The 16990-nt window shown below is 43.4% G+C and overlaps 2 protein-coding genes across 2 annotated transcripts in view; one reads left to right on the top strand and one right to left on the bottom strand.

Annotated features, from left to right (window-relative positions):
• COL25A1 (collagen type XXV alpha 1 chain) overlaps nt 1-16990 on the bottom strand; it is a 513960-nt gene that overhangs the window by 480948 nt on the left and 16022 nt on the right. The gene's annotated exons all lie outside the window — the stretch shown is intronic.
• On the top strand, nt 8304-11540 carry LOC308248557 (importin-4-like; the record flags this gene model as incomplete). Its single annotated transcript, XM_080668675.1, has 1 exon — nt 8304-11540. One exon carries the CDS (start codon nt 8304-8306, stop codon nt 11538-11540), a length of 3237 nt encoding a protein of 1078 aa, XP_080524801.1.

Below are 16990 nucleotides of genomic sequence, written 5' to 3'. Positions count from 1 at the left end.
CAAATACATGAGAAATGCATTTCTTATAAAAATTTACAATATGCTACACTGAGGATTTAGGTTTGGCTAATTGTGAGAAATTGCCTTCTGTTAATGGTATAGTTAAAATGAGAACAGTGTCCCCATGGAACACCTTCCAGCTTCAGTTCTGTTCATGAAGAATCTGGTGACTTGGACATGATGTTCATTTCCTTTAAAGAATTCTCTCTTGACAAATGATTTTTTTTTTAAGAAAGTAAACTAATCCTCCAATTTGTTACAACTGGTTTAATATTCAGTTTCAAATTCTGCCTTAATTATAGCTATAAGATTTTCACAGTCAAGAATCAAGAAATGCAACTGACTTAGTGTTTAGCCATTAAAAAGATAAATTTATAATTTTTTAAAAATATACCTCTCCCATAATCAGAAGCCAACTATGACTTCTTAAAAAGTAAAATAAAGACTGGCCGGTGTGGCTCAGTGATTGAGTGTCAACCTATGAACCAGGAGGTTACTGGTTTGATTCCTAGTCAGGGCACATGCCCAGGTTGTAGGCTCAATCCCCAGTAGGGGGTGTGCAGGAGGCAGCCTATCAATGATTCTCTCTCATGATTGATGTTTCTATCTCTCTCCCTTTCCCTTCTTCTCTGAAATATATATATATATATATATATATATATTAAAATATAGATAAAAGCAAATAACCTAATACTTTATAAAGCATATTTTCTGCAGACCAGACTAATTTTGAAAGTCCTAAAATTAAGAGTACAAATATGAATAGTCTGCTCTAAACAAATTCCAATCTCTATGGGTACTGAAAGATAGGGCAGGTCTAGGATCCAGCAGAGGGTTTATCATCTTATGAGGAAACTATCATTTCTAGCACTCTTCCTCAAGCCGATCTGCACCCCCCATTTCAGAATAAGCATCTAGATAGGTGCCCAGTGACTGGAATGGCGGAACGACTGGAACAACCAGAATGACCAGTGGCTATGGCGCACACCGCAGCAGCCAACCAGCCTGATCCAGGCCCCGATCAGCTCCCCCTGGCTGGCCCGGTCCCCAATCAGCCCCCAACACCCTGATCGGGGACAGGGCCTATTGGCCAATTGATGAGCCCCCATTGGGGAAGGCTGGCAGGACCCCACCTGTGCACGAATTCATGCACCGGGCCTCTAGTGTTCTCATAAAAGCCTTCAGGTTAGAGCCAATGCCAAAACACAACTATATGATGATGATCCTTTTAACACTGAAATTCAAGTATTTGCCTTGGTCTTAAACTGATGTCTTTCACACAAGTGAATGCAAACTCTCTGTGTCTGCTGTAGGACAAAAGAAACCAAACATATTTAGCACTTCACCCTGGCTGATGTAACTCAGTGGTTGCAGTGTTGGCCTGTGCACCAAAGGGTCACGGGTTCAATTCCCTGTCAAGGGCACCTACCTGGGTTGTGGGTTAGATCCCCAGCCCTAATCAAGGTGAGTGCAGGAGGCAATCAATCGATATGTCTCTCTCACATCGATGTTTCTCTCTCTCCCACTCCACCCCTCCCTTCCACTCTTTCTAAAAATCAATAGAAAGAATGTCCTCAGGTGATGATTTTTAAAAAAAATTAGCACTTCAACAGGATTCAACAGGACTGAACAAGGAAGATGAAAACATAATATGCAAATCTTGAGTATTTCCTTCTCTTCACCAAAGGACATATGTTTAAAAGAGGTTTTAAGACAAGAAACTACCCAAATGTCCATTCTTTGAGAGTATTTTTTAAATTACAAATCCATTCTATTAAAACAACAAAAGATGAGATAGTATCACCTTTAAAATATTCTCGCTATGTAACCTGAATGTTATCAGTTTACAGGAAACACACCTTTGGGCTCTGAGCAGCACCATGGCAATCAGAGAAAACAAGCATAAAGGCAGCATGAAGGGAGCCAAGGTGAAAGGGGTTGATCTAGTTCCTAAGAAAGATTGGTATGGTGTGAAAGTACCAGCTATGTTCATTGTGCAACAATGTTCATCATGGTAATATTTATAAGGAAAAAACTGGAATTGATCTAAACATTCAACAATAAGAAAATATTTAAAAGAATTTATAGTACTTTCATAACATTAACTATCCTATATAATAAAAGACTAATATGCAAATTGACCAAACAGCAGAATGGCTGGTCGCTATGACACACACTGACCACCAGGGGGCAGACGCTCAACACAGGAGCTTCCCCTGGTGGTCAGTGTGCACAGCTGGCCAGCACAGCAGCGGTGGCGGGAACCTCTCCCGCCGACAGCGCTAAGGATTGCGAGAGGACACAGGCCGGGCTGAGGAGACACACTCCCCCGCCCCCAGTGCATGAATGTCGTGCACCAGGCCTCTAGTTTGTTAATAATAATAATCACAAGTAACTTTTAAAACCTAGAATAATGTAGTTTAGGATAAATGATACTTTATAATATAATATTAATAGGAAAGGTTGGGTATAAATCTGTATATAAAATATAGGCCTAATATGCAATAAGAGTTTATCTCTGGATTATGTATTATGTTTTTTCTTTATATTTTTCTCCATTTTTGAAGACTTTTGTTTAAGGGAAGTACACTATTTTTATAATTTTGTGAAAAAAAAAGTTAATATTTTTTCAAAATCAAGAAAACTTGACCTCTAAAAAAGATATTTCTCAAGAAAATTGGAGAAATTGCAAATATAATATATTGATATTAGATGATATTAGAAAATTCTTAATTTTCTTAGGTATGATAACAGTATATTTATTCTTAGAAAATCTATCCTAAAATATTCAGTGATGAAGTATCATGTCTACATCTTACATTCAAATGTTTCAACAAAACACATACAACTATAGAGATACAGAAATGTAAATACATAAAGATAGCACATATAGGAAAATGTTAGAGTTGGATATTAAGGAGAAAAAAAATTAATTGAGGAAGTACAAAAGAAATTTTACAATATTTCTATGCAAGAAAATAAGCTCCGGCCCTAGCAGGTTTGGCTCAGTGGATAGAGTGTTGGCCTGTGGACTGAAGGGTCCCAGGTTCAATTCTGGTCCTGGACACATGCCCAGGTTGTGGGCTTGATCCCCAGTAGGGGGAGTGCAGGAGGCAGCCAATCAATGATTCTCTTTCATCATTGATGTTTCTATCTTTCTCTCCACCCTTCCTCTCTGAAATCAATAAAAATATATTATTTTTAAAAAACAAAAAGAAGCTCCACTTTTATCAAAAATGGTGTACAAAAGGACTCATCTAAATAAACATAGTTGAGAAACAAAGATGGCGGCAAAGGAAAACACCTGAACTTCTGCCTCGCACAACAACTTCAAAACTACAACTAAAAGACAAAACAGACATCATCCAGAACCACAGGAAGGCTGGCTAAGTGGAAATTCTACAAATAGAAGGAAAGAGAAAAGCACACTGAGACTCAGAGGAGGTGCGGAAGTAAAGGCAGAGGTACGGAGGCTTGTGCGCACGGAGAGGGCTGACAACTGAGTACTCGGCTGTCTTTTTCAAGCAGGAGGGAGACAAAAGCTCCCGACTGCTCTGAAATCCAGTTCCGGGCGAGACTCTGGGGACCCAGACTCATTCGGGGAGAAACTGGACTGTCTGGCAGCAGGCGGAACTTGAGGGCGGCTTTCTCTCAGAGGTGCTTGCAGCGATTACCAAGGGACACTGAGAACCAGGGGCCTCTCAGGGCAGGGCTGAGGGGAAGCCATTGCTGTTTGCTCCACCCTGAGACTCCGACCCACCCCAGCTGTGCGCAGAGGCTTTTGCATATGAATGGCCTGGTCCTTTGAAATCTAAACTTACCTAACAAACTGCAGCTGAGTCAGTGAGACCCAGAACATCCAAAAGAAGGCCTAAGGCCCCACAGCAGCTTGCATTGCTTCACAGCTGGGCCTCATCTGGGCACCTCCAAAACCCAAACAAAGAAGAGGAATCTGCAGATCTCCCTGTAGCTCCTGCTGGGTGACCTCAGGCAGAGGCTAATTAGCACCTCCTTGGAGATCCAAGAGCCAGCGTACCCAGGGGTCAGAGTAAGACCATACAGATTACAACTCCTCAGATCCATAAGGGAAACGCTCAGGGGGCAGACTCATTGAGCATCAAAGCCCCACTGAAGCAAGTCTTGCCTCATAAGGATGTCTTCAGCACAGAAGTTCTCCCATCATAGACACAGCTGATCCTCACAGCCAATTGCCCTGGAGGTCAATTCCTCCCAGTGATACCAACAACAATCAAGGCTTAACTACAAGACTGTGCACACAGCCCACAAAGGGGTGCACCAAGAGTGTCCACCTCAGGTAATTGGGGAAGTTGAGCCACTGGGCCCTATAGGCCACCTAGCATACAAAGCCACTCTATCAACTCAGGGAAGAAGCCAAAATGTGGAGACAAAGAAACAGGTCATAAATGAAAGAAATGGAGGAAAGCAAACGACTGGATATAGAGTTCAAAACCACAGTTATAAGGTTTTTCAAGAATTTTCTAGAAAAGGGCAATAAATTTAGTGAGACCTTCGAGGATATGAAAAAAGACCAACTAGAAATTAAGCATACACTGACTGAAATAAAGAAAATATACAGAGATCCAACAGCAGACTAGAGGACCCCAAGAATCAAGTCAAAGATTTGAAATACAAAGAAGCAAAAAAGAACACCCAACCAGAAAAGCAAAAAGAAAAAAGAATCCAAAAATATGAAGATACTGTAAGGAGCCTCTGGGACAACTTCAAGCGTACCAACATCCGAATTATGGGGGTGCCAGAAGAAGAGAGAGTGCAAGATACTGAAAACCTATTTGAAGAAATAATGACCGAAAACTTCCCCCATCTGGTGAAAGAAATAGACTTACAAGTTCAGGAAGCGCACAGAACCCCAAACAAAAGGAATCCAAAGAGGACCACACCAAGACACATAATTAAAATGCCAAGAGCAAAAGACAAAGAGAGAATATTAAAAGCAGCAAGAGAAAAACAGTTAGTTACCTACAAGGGAGCACCCATACAATTGTCATCTGATTTCTCAACAGAAACTATGCAGGTCAGACGGGAGTGGCATGAAATATTCAAAGTGATGAATAGCAAGAACCTACAACAAAGATTATTGTACCCAGCAAAGCTATCATTCAGAATTGAAGGTCAGATAAAGAGCTTCACAGATAAGAAAAAGCTAAAGGAGTTCATCACTACCAAACCAGTATTATATGAAATGCTGAAAGGTATTCTTTAAGAAGAGGAAGAAGAAGAAAAAGGTAAAGATAAAAATCATGAACAACAAATATATATCTATCAACAAGTGAATCTAAAAATCAAGTGAATAAAAAATCTGATGAACAGAATAAACTGGTGAATATAATAGAATCAGGGGCATAGATAGGGACTGGACTGACAATCTTCAGGGGGAAAGGGGTGTAGGGAGTGGGGGAAGAGACTGGACAAAAATCGTACACCTATGAATGAGGACAGTGGCGGGGGGGGTGGTTAAGGGCAGAAGGTGGGGTGGGAACCGGGTGGAGGGGAGCTATGGGGGGAAAAAAGAGGAACAATTGTAATAATCTGAACAATAAAGATTTATTTAAATAAATAAATAAATAAACATAGTTAACTATAAACTATTACATAATAGTCAACATTCACTAGTTTTCAAAGAATGACATTACAATTCAAACTAACATTGTTAATTAACTTGATTGTGATCATTAGTTCACAATATACATATTAAATCATATTGTTGTTCACCTTATAAAGCACTTTGTGCAATTTAAATATACACAATTTTTATCAATAAAGCTGAAAAAAATTAAAACTTTGCAGCATATGGCTTATTTTTCTTTGGATATTAAGAAAGCAATCAAGCAACTAAAGAGTATGGAAGGTTGCTATGAATTGACTTTCTGTCTCTATAAATTTCTATCTTGAACAAATCCCCGACATCAGCTTGCTATATTTTTTAAATTCCTCTCTTATCTAAAAAAGGTAAAGAAAACCTAGATTCCAAATAAATAAGGTATTTTAGAAAGTTGGGGGGGGGGAGTAATAGGCAGAGCAGTTATTTTGACATTTTAAGTTCCTTGTTAATCAAATAGTAGAAATTCTTATTTTATAATGAAGGACTAGCACTCCACCTTTCAAACTAATATTAGAACATTTAGGATCTAGGTGGCCAGATAGTCCTTCCAGAAAGCAGCTGGATATGAACTTGTTGTGACCTAAAGGGACAACTTAATAATTGTTAACTACTAATAATTTACTCAAAACCATAGTTTACATGCAGGAAGTACAATAGCATTTCAGAATAGAAGAAGCCACTTTCAATTTCTTAAATGGTCATGTCCCAAAAAAATCTGGTTTAAAATGTTATATTCAGTTAGTTTAATAAGGGCAACAATAAAGCAAAGAAATACAGAGGGTGTTTTCTTTCAAACACTACAGCTTTACTTTACAGCAATATAAGCACTTTTGCTAGTTACCCCACTATAACTTTCTTCCTTGAAAACACTTCACTTCCTTGAAAACCTCTAGAACAGTGACTATTCTTTCCAAGCTACAGTCAAACACACTGTCATTAATATAATCATAAATTCTGATAGCTGAGCTTAGGAGGCATGCCAATGTGCCATCCTGTAGACAGCAGAAAACCACCCTAATGAGGAAACTGATGAGTAACACACAGTTAAATTACATTTTTGCTTCAAGTATGTTTTTAAAACCAGCTCATCTCTCAATGAAATTGTGTTTTTATATGAACACTAAAGTTCATACTAAGCGATTCTTCAACTACTCCAAAAAATACAGTAGAATGTTGATGGATTTCTGGCTGGGTTTTAAATCTAGCTCCCCAAGGAATAAGAGCAACAGAAACCAGTTTTTGCAAAGCCTTCAGGACAAAACTTCAAGAATAGCAAAAGTGCTTCAAGAATTATTATTATAATTAGAATACTCTCTTGTACTTAGAAAAGTACAATATTTTTCCCTTTATAGCACAAAAACTGAACCAGAAGCCTGAAGTGGAAAAGAACTAAAGTTGTTACATTAAATAGGAGGGAAATGTGTGTGTGTGTATATATATACATATACTATAAAGACTGTACTCACCAAAAATTATTGATTTGTGGTAATGGGTGAAAAAAATCAACAGACTTTTGAAGGAATTCTGAGAAAATTTCACTTAACTATCTTAAATATCATCTGTTATTTTTTTAAAATCTTTATTACTGAAAGTATTACATATGTCCTCTTTTTCCCTCATTGACCCCTTATTAGCCTGCCCCAGCCCCCTGCCCCAGGCCTCCACACCCTCTTGTCTCTGTTAATTTTTTTTAAAAGAAGAATATATTTTATTTTATTTTTTAAATATTTTTATTGATTTCAGAGAGGAAGGGAGAGAGGAGAGAGAGATAGAAATATCAATGATGAGAGAGAATCATTGATCGGCTGGCTCCTGCATGCCCCTACTGGGGATCGAGCCCGCAACCTGGGCATGTGCCCTTGACCGAAATCGAACCTGGGACCCTTCAGTCCACAGGCCAACTATATCCACTGAGCCAAACCGGCTAGGGCAGTAGTCAGCAAACTCATTAGTCAACAGAGAGGCAAACCGCGGCTCACGAGCCACATGCGGCTCTTTGGCCCCTTGAGTGTGGCTCTTCCACAAAATACCACGTGCGGGCACACACATACAGTGCGATTGAAACTTCGTGGCCCATGCGCAGAAGTCGGTTTTCGGCCTGGGCAAGTCTATTTTTAGGAAGTGGTTCTAACGCTGAGCCACACTCAAGGGGCCAAAGGGCCGCATGTGGCTCGCGAGCCGCGGTTTGCTGACCAATGGGCTAGGGCTTAATTTCTTATATTATACCGTAATTTGATCACTCCCCTTGGAAAGTTCCCTACAGTGCCAGTGAGGGTGCCAGGAGACAGCACTTTCATTCACTTTCTGATATACAATTTAACTGTATGCATTATGAACTGTACAAATTTCATAAGGTTTGAATCACCAATTCCACTTATAGGTAATTATCAGTGAGTGATGCACACAAAGACATGTCACATTATTCATTGCAAAGGTATTTATAAAAGCATTGAAAATAATCTAGAGGTATAAAAAGAGAAATTGTTAAATTATGGGCAATCCATATGAATATCATACAGAGATTTATCATGGTTTTACAATGAGTGTATACAATCATTATAAGAAACTATTTTTTCCACCTTTCCGCCGGAAGTGGGTTTCAGAGCCTCCACGTGCAGACCCTCCCACCTCCCGGCCAAGTAACGGCCACTCGGCTGCTGCCATGGAGCCCGCGGGCCTGGAGCAGATCTTGCGGGAGCTGTTGCTGCCGGACACGGAGCGCATCCGCCGGGCCACCGAGCAGCTTCAGACCGCCCTGCGGGACCCCGCCGCACTGCCTGCGCTCTGCGACCTACTGGCCTCGGCGACCGATCCCCAGATCCGCCAGTTCGCAGCCGTGCTGACCCGCAGACGACTCAACACCCGCTGGCGAAGGCTGGCGGCGGAGCACCGGGAGAGCCTCAAGTCCCTGGTCCTGACGACCCTCCAGAGAGAGGCGGAGCACAATGTGAGCCTTAGCCTGGCTCAGCTCTCAGCCACTATTTTTCGGAAGGAAGGCCTGGAGGCCTGGCCTCAGCTCATGCAGCTGCTTCAGCACAGTACCCACAGTCCCCACATCCCCGAGAGAGAGATGGGGCTTATGCTGCTAAGTGTAGTGGTGACCTCCCGGCCTGAGGCCTTCCGACCCCATCACCGGGAGCTGCTTCGGCTTCTGAATGAGACCCTTGGTGAGGTGGGCTCTCCTGGGCTTCTCTTCTACTCTCTGCGCACTCTGACCACCATGGCCCCTTATCTCGGCACTGATGATGTGCCTCTAGCACGGATGTTAGTGCCTAAGCTCATCACCGCCGTGCAGACTCTGATCTCTGTAGATGAGGCAAAGGCCTGTGAGGCCATGGAGGCCCTGGATGAATTGCTGGAGTCAGAGATGCCTATCATCACCTCCCACCTCTCTGAGATCCTCACATTCTGCCTTGGGGTGGCTGGAAACACGGCTCTGGGTGATGCAGTACGGGTACGTATTCTCTGCAGCCTCACTTTTTTGGTCAAAGTCAAGAGCAAGGCCTTACTGAAGAATCGTCTCCTGCCCTCCTTGCTGCACACCCTTTTCCCCATTATGGCTGCCGAGCCCCCCTTGGGCCAGCTGGATCCTGAGGACCAGGATTCAGAGGAGGAAGAACTGGAGATTGGGCTGGTGGGAGAGACACCCAAGCACTTCGCTGTACAGGTTGTGGACATGTTGGCACTACATTTGCCCCCTGAGAAGCTCTTTACCCCGCTGAAGCCCATGCTGGAAGCGGCCTTGCGGAGTGAGAACCCATACCAGCGCAAGGCTGGGCTCCTGGTACTGGCTGTGCTGTCTGATGGAGCGAGCGACCACATCAGGCAGAGACTGCTGCCTCCACTACTGCAGGTTGTGTGCAAGGGCCTGGAGGACCCGTCACAAGTTGTGCGTAATGCTGCGCTGTTTGCCCTGGGCCAGTTCTCAGATAACCTACAGCCTCAAATCAGCAGCTATTCACGGGAGGTGATGCCACTGCTCCTTGCCTACCTGAAGTCAGTGTCTCCTGGGCATACACACCATCTAGCCAGGGCCTGCTATGCACTTGAGAATTTCGTGGAGAACCTAGGGCCAAAAGTGCAGCCCTACCTTCCGGAGCTTATGGAATGTATGCTGCAGCCTCTGAGGAACCCCAGCAGCCCCCGGGCTAAGGAGTTGGCTGTGAGCGCCCTGGGGGCCATTGCCACGGCTGCCCAGGCCTCCCTGTTGCCCTACTTCCCCACCGTCATGGAGCACCTGCGGGACTTTCTGGTGATAGGCCATGAGGACCTTCATCCTTTGCGGATCCAGAGCCTGGAGACACTGGGGGTGCTGGCACGAGCAGTGGGGGAGCCCATGAGGCCCCTGGCTGAGGAATGCTGCAAGCTGGGGCTGGGCCTATGTGACCAGGTAGACGACCCTGACTTGCGGCGCTGCACGTACAGCCTGTTTGCAGCCTTATCGGGGCTGATGGGTGAGGGCCTGGCACCCTACCTGCCACAAATCACCACACTCATGCTATTGTCACTGCGTTCCACTGAGGGCATTGTGCCTCAGTACGACAGCAGCAGCTCCTTTCTTCTGTTTGATGATGAGAGTGATGGAGAGGAAGAGGAGGAACTCATGGATGAGGACGAGGAAGAGGAGGATGACTCAGAGATCTCAGGGTACAGTGTGGAAAATGCCTTTTTTGATGAGAAGGAAGACACCTGTGCTGCCCTGGGGGAGATCTCTGTGAACACCAGTGTGGCCTTCCTTCCCTACATGGAGAGTGTTTTTGAAGAAGTATTCAAACTTCTGGAGTGCCCTCACCTGAATGTGCGAAAGGCAGCCCATGAGGCTCTGGGACAGTTCTGTTGTGCACTGCACAAGACCTCTCAAAGCTGCCCCTCAGACCCCAGTACTGCTGCTCTGCAGGTCATCCTGGCCCAGGTGGTACCATCCTACATGCAGGCAGTATATAGGGAGCGGGAGGGCCAAGTGGTGATGGCCGTGCTGGAGGCCCTGACTGGGGTGCTGCGCAGCTGTGGGACCCTCACATTGCAGCCCCCTGGGCGCCTCGCTGAGCTCTGCAACATGCTGAAGGCTGTGCTGCAGAGGAAGACAGCCTGTCAGGACACGGAGGAGGAGGAGGACGAGGACCAGGCTGAATACAATGCCATGTTGCTAGAGTACGCTGGTGAGGCCATTCCTGCCCTGGCAGCTGCAGCAGGGGGAGACACTTTTGCCCCCTTCTTTGCTGGGTTCTTGCCATTATTGCTCTGCAAGACGAAACAGGGCTGCACAGCGGCAGAGAAGTCCTTTGCAGTGGGGACGCTGGCGGAGTCCATTCAGGGCCTGGGTGCTGCCTCAGCCCAGTTTGTGTCCCGCCTGCTTCCCGTGCTGCTAAGTGCCGCCCGGGAGACAGATCCCGAAGTGCGGAGCAATGCCATCTTTGGGCTGGGTGTGTTGGCTGAGCATGGGGGCCGCCCTGCCCAGGAATACTTCTCCAAGCTGGTGGGGCTCCTCTTACCCCTCCTGGCACGGGAGCGCCATGATCGTGTCCATGATAACATTTGTGGGGCACTGGCCCGCCTACTGATGGCCAGTCCCACAAGGAAACCAGAGCCCCGGGTGCTGGCTGCTCTGCTGCACGCCCTGCCACTGAAGGAGGACTTGGAGGAGTGGGTCACCATAGGACACCTCTTCAACTTCCTGTACCAGAACAGCCCTGACCAGGTTGTAGGTGTGGCTCCTGAGCTTCTACGCATCTGCAGCCTCATTCAGGCTGACGACAAGATCCCACCAGACACCAAGGCCGCACTGCTGCTGCTCCTGACGTTCTTGGCTGAACAGCACACCAACAGCTTCCATTCAGCACTGGGCTCACTGCCTGGCGACAAGGCTCAGGAGCTTCAGGCCATCCTGGGCCTCACCTAGACTGTGGGCTGCAGCTGGGCCAGAGAGAACAGCCTGCCTGGGCCCCAAGACTACCTCTCAGCCCAGCTCCACCTCATGCCTTACCAGATTCTGGGGTCCCAGCCCTGCTTACTGTATGCCTTATGGAGCTGTCCCTGGGGCTGGATCTGCTATGCTATGGGACAACACAAGTTGACCTGTGACAACATAATATAATAAAGGCAGTTCATTTTCTGCTTATAAAAAAGAAACTATTTTTTCTACTTTTACAAAAAAAATTTTTCAAGTTTGCTGTGTTTTAGATATACCTTTGAAGTCTTGAGAACATTCATTTTAGCTACATATTATTAGCTTAAATGATTCAGACTCTACATAATAGGCTTTGACATAACCTAAATGCTTATTGTACTTAATTATTTCTGGTTACTATTATAAGTTCTATTATTGTTGCTCAATTCGTGGTGAAGCATGGAAGAAACAAAGAATGATGATCATACTCTTAAGGAAAGCAAAATATCATCATATTCTTAATCAACATAAGAACAGTCTACATACCCTGAAATGTTCACAAAGAAAACTAAACAGCATTAACTAGGGAGAATTATGACACTAAAATGAAAGAACTTTATATAAAATATGTTATTCAATTGTTTTCCAAAAATTAAAGGAGTACTCTGTATATAGTTGAGTTAGGTAGCTGCTATCATGGCGTTCAGCCTTTAGACCAGACTAAATAACACCCAAAGGTTTGCTTTACTTGGCAGAGTGCTTTAAAAAATTATTTGAATGCTTTTCTGTGGGCTTTACACTCCCATCTGATGACAGGATACCCTCCCTAGTCTAACAAATGTCATACATTACTTGCCTGCTATTTAAGTTTGCCTTCTGGCTTTAGGCTTATGTCCTACCTGAAGAATCCCCACTTGCCCTATATTTTGTTCTCTTTCTTCTCCATCTCCTCTTTCCTACAAACTCATCAAGTTTTACTTCTGCAAGTTGGGCACCATTTTCCTAATTAACCTTTGACAATCTCAGTTAAAATTCAGAAAACCTCCAAACTATTTCTCTATGTATTGTCCTGGTGAAAAAAAAATATAATCTACAACACAATTTGCTCTTAGCCATATATTTTTATCTAAAGGGAAAAAAATGCTTCATCACAAAAGAAGTTTAGAAAAATTAATATATACATCCTCCACTTTGGAGGATCACAATACATAAATCCTACAGTAAACTTATCTGTTTAACCAAGTAAGTCTCTAAATTTTCTTCCTCAGAACATTTAACATGAAAAAGAAATGATGTTCGCAGGAGCACAGTTGGATGCATTGTAATACATAAAAGACAACTGAGTGGATGGACCACTGGTAGAAAGGCAATTCCAAAGGTGCTCATAAATAGATCAATGGCAACCAAAAGGGAAAGACTACTAGAAAGCCATGATGCTCTGTCCTTAACTCTTGTGCTCAGACTTTTCATCACAGAATCAGAAGAAAACACTGTTGGTTGTTTCATCAAATTTCTAAATCATATAAAACCAAGAGGAGTTGGAAATCTATTGAAAGAATCATGATCCCAACAAACCTTGATGAGGGTGGAGTTGGGAATCTATATAAATAGATGAACTCTTAGTGAAAATAAATATAAAGTCAAGAAGAAGAAAGGAGAAAGAATGAAGAATGAAGAAGGAGGATGGGGAAGGGGAAGGTGAGGAGAAGGAGGAGGCGAAGAGGGGGGAGGAGAAGAAGGAGGAGGAGGAGAAGGGGGAGGGGGAGGAGGAACCACAATACCATACAATCAAGAATAAGGCAGACAGGACTTTACAGTAGCACATACAAAAAATACTTTGCAGTTTTCATTAATGCTAAACTCAAGTCAGTCACTCAGAATTATGGGACCAACAAGAAATTTATTGTAATTTTAGGTTGCATTAATTAACTTTATGGTATCTGGAACTAGGGAAGTTTTCTTCTCTTTCCCTCTCATATATCCTATTAAGCCCCATCTGGAGCTGTTTTCAAATCAATGTGCAACACTCTAAGAAAGAAATAAACAGCCTGGGTGGTATTGCTCAGTGGTTGAGCATCAACCCAGGAACCAAGAGGCCATGGGTTTGATTCCTAGTCAGAGCACATACCCAGGCTGCAGGCTCCATCCTCAGAAGGAGTCAGCCAATTGATGATGATGTTCCTCTCTCATTGGTGTTTCTATCTCTCTATACCTCTCCCTTCCTCTCTCTCTAAAAATCAATAAAAACATATTTTAAAAAGAAGTATACAAAATGAAACACCAGAATAAGCTAAGGGCATTTATTCCAAATATAAAAACATCAATAGAAAATATAATACTTGATTTCAAACATTTAAAGAATTGTCATAGTAAAGAAGCATTTCAATTTAATTTTTATAATGTAGGGGGAATGGTGTACAGAACCAAGTGGTGAACGTTCTTGGGAAATGAATTTAAACTTCACAAAAAGATGAGGCATTTTAACAAACTAGTCCAAAGAATGAATGGTCTATTCAAGAAATAATCATAAGTTGCATGACCATTTAGCCATGATGTCACTGAGGAAATTCAAACATCAGATACAACATAAGCCTAGACAGCTTTAAATACTCTCCCAACACGGAGATTCTAAAATACTATTGGAAGCAACATCACCACTTGAAGACTACATTTCCACAAACAATGCAATACACTCTCTTTGAATACAAGTATGTCATTGCAAGTGGCTGCTGAAAGCTGACTCGGGAGAACTGACTGTTCAATTTTCAGGATTCTGCAAAACCACTATTGACCACAGTCAATATTAAAATTCGACTCATATAAACTTACAATGAAATAAACTATATTTAAAACAAAGCTAATAAACACTCAACTAATCACGTCATAATTGCACTTTGTTGTCCTGAAATTAACCCTCCTGGGAGAGTTATACCCTAAAAATCCTCAAATGCTACAAATGAGGGCTTTTTTTGGAGCGGTTGTAAAATATTTGTCATCAGCATACCAGGTCAGTCATATATTTAGTCAACAAGTATCTATTAAGCTCCCATATATACAGTTTGAGGTTATGTAGAATAGGAGTAGGAATCAAAGGGGTACTCCTCAGGAAACAAGAAAGCCAGGATTGAAAGCATTATCAGAACTTTCAAGTGATCTGCCTTCTTACTGAATACACTGTGAAACATTTATACAATAAATACTCAATAGCCTTTAAAGAAAAATGCTGTATAATAATTCGTATTGGGAAGACACACAATACACTGATAACACTAGTCTCCTCTGCAGAGAGAAACTGGATATTATATACTGTTTTTAACTCATATGTTTGCATTTTTGATACATGAATGTATTATTTTAACAATAATAACAAAAGATTGTAATTAAACACAAAGAAAGGAATCATGCTTGAGTAATACCTTGACCAAAAGGCAGCAAACAGAAGCATCCACAAGGGAGAGAGGAGAGGAAAGCACCTTTGAAAAAGGCAGTAGAAGCAGAGATAAATTTCTTAACCCTCCTGCTGAAGGAAAGACGATACAGTCATCCCCCCATCCTCAGGGACTATGTTCCAACACCCCCACTGGCTGTGTGAAACCACAAATAGTCCCAAACCTGATATATACAATGTTCTCCTATACATACCATACATACATATGAATGATAAAGGGCAATCTATAAAGTAGGAGCAATAACAACAATCCTATATAATAAAAAGCCTAATATGCAAATTGTTTGGGAGTTCGACCAGAATTTGACTGCTCGCTATGACATGAGCTGACCACCAAGGGATGGTGCAGAACATGGTGGGCATCGGCAATGCAGCACTGGCAGCAGGCAGCAGTGGAGGCACTGCCAGCCCCAATGGGCCCTGACAAGAGCGGGACCACGATGGGACAGTGGAGCAGGTGAGCAGGCAGCGCCAGGCCAAGGCAGGTGCAAGCGGTGGCCCGATTGCCCCGCAGATTGCACCGCATATGGTGACCAGCAGCAGAGGCTGGGGATGGGGCTGCCGCCAGACACTGAGGGAGCAGGGTGCAGGGGCCCCCGCCCTGATCGATTGCCCTCCAGGCAGGATGGTGGAGCGGGTGAGGGGAGGAACCAGGCCACGGTGTGGTGCCAGGTGAGGCTGCAGGTTTGTGAGGCTGAGAGTACGAGCTGGGGCCCGATCCCCACAGACCACCCCGAGGGATCCCACCCATGCACAAATTCGTGCACTGGGCCTCTAGTAACTAATAATAAAGTAGAACAATTATGACAATATACTGTAACTAAACTTATGTGAATGTGGCATCATTAAGTAAAATAAGGGCTGCTTGAACATAAGCACTGCAATATAGACACAGTCTACCTGATAACCAGCTACTAAGTGAGTAATAGGAGGGGAGCATCTGCAGTGTGGAGATGCTGGACAAAGGGATGGTTCACATCCAGACGGGATAGTGTGAGATTTCATCCTGCTACTCAAAATGGCATGCAATTAAAAACTTATGACCTGTATACTTCTGGAATTTTCCATTTAATATTTTTGAACTGTGGTTGAGCGTGGGTGACTGAAACTATGGATAAGGGAAGGGAGATACTCTACTCCCTGATTGTCCTGACAGCCCTCCATTTCCTGCTCTTCTAGGGCAGCCCGCACAAATGTGATATTCCTGCCTTCCTTAGTCACTGGGTAGTCTTAAGAGAAAGGTTCTCAACTGGGGGAAATTTTGACCCCTATGGGACATTTGGCAATTCTGGAGACATTTTTGGCTGCAGAAATTGATTGTACAACAGGCATCTAGTTAGTAGAGGCCAAGGACGTTGCTAAACACCGTACGATGCACAGGACAGCCTCCCACGAACAAAGAATTATCCAGCCCAAAATATCAATAATGACAAAGTGGAGAATTCCCTGAACCACTGTTGCTTAAGGCCACCGGAGGGATCTCTATCTTTATAACCCAAGCCAGTCTAGCCAGTGTCTTCATTAGAAAATATGGCCAGGGAATCTGAACTGATGTTTAAGAGAGTCTGTGAGGCTCCTTAAAAATAACTGCTATGGAAGGCAGCCTGGGGAGGGTTAAAAATGTCACAATTGACCTAACAAGTGACAGATCATTTTTCTTCAGAAAAACCATTTAATTGGTATGTCACCAGCATTTCTGCAAAGTAGCATAATACTCATTAGAGAACTTCTCAATTTTCTTAGGAAAAAAGTAAATATCATATGATCTCACTTATATGTGGAATCTAATGAACAAAATAAACTGACAAACAAAATAGATCCAGAGACATGGAAGAATGCAACAGACTGACAACTGTCATAGGGAGGGGTGGGGCGGGCGGGAAGAGATTAACCAAAGAACTTATATGCATGTATACATAACCCATGGATACAGACAATGGTTCAATGAAGGCCTGGGGAGGGGGGGAAGTAGGGGGAAGGGAGGGTCAATAGGGGAGTGGGGGGAGACACCTGT

The sequence above is a fragment of the Plecotus auritus genome, assembly GCF_963455305.1.
Source record: "Plecotus auritus genome assembly, chromosome: 1".
NCBI classification, from domain to species: domain Eukaryota; kingdom Metazoa; phylum Chordata; class Mammalia; order Chiroptera; family Vespertilionidae; genus Plecotus; species Plecotus auritus.
The sequence above is the reverse complement of the archived record's forward strand: the minus strand, read 5'-3'. Positions and strand labels throughout refer to the sequence as shown.